Source organism: Nematolebias whitei, chromosome 1 (assembly GCF_014905685.2).
Source record: "Nematolebias whitei isolate Nwh7 chromosome 1, NemWhi1, whole genome shotgun sequence".
Taxonomy (NCBI): Eukaryota; Metazoa; Chordata; class Actinopteri; order Cyprinodontiformes; family Rivulidae; genus Nematolebias; species Nematolebias whitei.
The window spans coordinates 70,802,320-70,804,614 of record NC_056498.1 but is presented as its reverse complement, the minus strand read 5'-3'; the positions used below and the strand labels follow the sequence as shown (position 1 = coordinate 70,804,614).

The 2,295-nt window shown below is 40.0% G+C and overlaps 1 protein-coding gene across 1 annotated transcript in view; it reads right to left on the bottom strand.

The window, feature by feature from the left end:
* The window catches only part of ubr2 (ubiquitin protein ligase E3 component n-recognin 2), a 58,895-nt gene that overhangs the window by 27,925 nt on the left and 28,675 nt on the right, over positions 1-2,295 (bottom strand). The window contains 4 exon segments of the mRNA XM_037687239.1: positions 47-194; positions 359-469; positions 693-754; positions 840-1,023. Of these exon segments, the coding sequence (XP_037543167.1) occupies positions 47-194; positions 359-469; positions 693-754; positions 840-1,023 (505 nt within the window).

Here is a 2,295-nt window from a genome sequence, read left to right as displayed (position 1 = left end):
ACAGTAGAGTCAGAGTAGATTCACAGTAGAGTCAGAGTAGATTCACAATAGAATCAGAGTAGATTCACAGCATGGACACTATAGAGTCAGACTAGAATCAGAGTAGAGTCGATGGTGGCCTGCTGTACCTGCAGCATGATGATGTCTTTATCGAACATTTCTATTCTGCACTTGACGTTGTGGTAATAATAAATCTGAAATGGTAAACAACAACAACAACACGTGTTTATGAGCAGCTTCTTGTATAATTCCATGATTTAACAATATAATGTAAACAGTAAACAACAAAAACAACAAATGTTTACTACCATCTGCTCAACTTAGTCCTTGAAGTGCTGATCATCAGCGACACACTCACCTGGTTGATCAGAGAGAAGCCATTCCTCCTCCACATCCCAGCATGCACCTGTGCACAGAGCACAAGGCAACGCAGTGGGAGTTCAATCAGGAGATGGGGGCAGAGTTCACCCTGAGGACACATATAAGAGATCATCAATAGATCTGATCGATTAGAAACAGCTGCTGTTGCTGAGGTGAAGTTTCTGTTAGAACTGATCAATCAGGCCAATGATCATGTTTACATTCATCATCAATATTATCAGATAAGTAAAGAATGGAACATCCCACACGTTTCATCTCAGACCATCAATTCTCAATAACTTGATATGAGAGAAGTTGATCATAATACTGACCAATGGCAGCTGCTCGGGGAACCGGGATGCCACCTTCGTTCTGCTGAGCAGAACATGGAGCCCTGAAAGGAGACGACATGCAGCACAAGTTAACATGCACATCCACAGCAGATCACGCAGATGTCCACTCTGCACACCTGTGTTTACCTGCCAGCAGCCTGCAGACCGGCAGGTGTATGGACACCTTCTCCTGAGACACCTGGTACCTGAACGTATCTACAGAGTGACCGGCCAGACTCAAGCTGATTGGCTGCTCACCATCAGACAAGCCGCCGTGACACTGACTGAGCGCACACAGACATTTCTTATAGGCCTCGATCAGGACGTGCTCCTGAAAATCACACGGAACAATCACTGAACAGTCCAAAGGATCAATGAATCAAGTATTGATTGTATAACATTTCAGTAACAATGTCCACCTGCAATGCTATGTAGCATGCTAATGCAACATGTTACTGTAGAGTGCTGTTGTGAAATGTTTAGTAGCATGTTTGTGGCGTGTTAATGTAATGTGCTAATACAGAATATGTATATATGTGTAGTGGGTTATTATTGCAGCATTTTAATGCAGCAAATTGATGTAATATAGAATGTAGCAGGCCATGTAGCATGCTAATGAATAAACTTGTAGCATAATAATGCAACATGTTAATTTAGCAAGCTATACTAGCACGTTATGTAGAATGAAAAACTTTTATAATGCAGCATTGTGATGTAGCAGGTTAAAGTAAGAGATTAGAGGTTTCTTTTGTTTGTTTATTTGTCAGGAACATTGTACAGAAAAGCATTAACTGAATAGAGATATGCTGTACCAGATTATACCTTTCTAGCTAAATTTTCATCTGCAGTACCAGGTAAAAAAGTAATAATAAAAAGTTACAAAAAATAAAAGCCATAACAGTTGGATGAAATTCTACTGAGGTCACTTTGAAAAACTTGGTACTGAGATAAAGCCACTAACTTGTCAATATGCTTAATGACATTATCCATTTGGAAAACACTTTTGTGTCCAAACTTTAACCTCATACTGTAGCTGATGGCTTGTTGCTTTAATATTTCCACAGAAAGTTCTTTCCTTGACTTGAAAGGGGGAAGACTTGAAAGTTTCCTCCTTTTTCCACCAAATGATGGTCATTACAGCCAAAGAGTTCAATTTTAGATTAATCAGACATGAAATATTTCTGTAATGTCCGCGTGTGCAGTGTGCATTTACAAACTTTAGTCTCTTTATGTTGCTATGGGAGTAATGAGTGACCTATTAGCCCATACCAGTAAAGGCCAACTACATGCTCTGCTATGCATTCAAATCTGTGTAATATATATGAAACTTCAAAGTTCATGTTCAGTAATCCAGGTAAAAGAATCCAACAAAGTTAAGTCAGGTACTCTGGATGGTTTCTTTGTGTTGTGTTCCGGTAAGATGGCGCCCGTGTACTTGGCTTGCAATCCACCTCTGCTGATGGTGTTCGGATTATTTTTGTTTTGTTCGTTTTTTATCTGTGACATAAACTCACTGCTGATGTATGACCGACAACAGCTTCTGGATCTTCGTTTTTCTGCGGCCGATGTCGTTTATTTGGACCAATATGAGCGTACCTCTGGA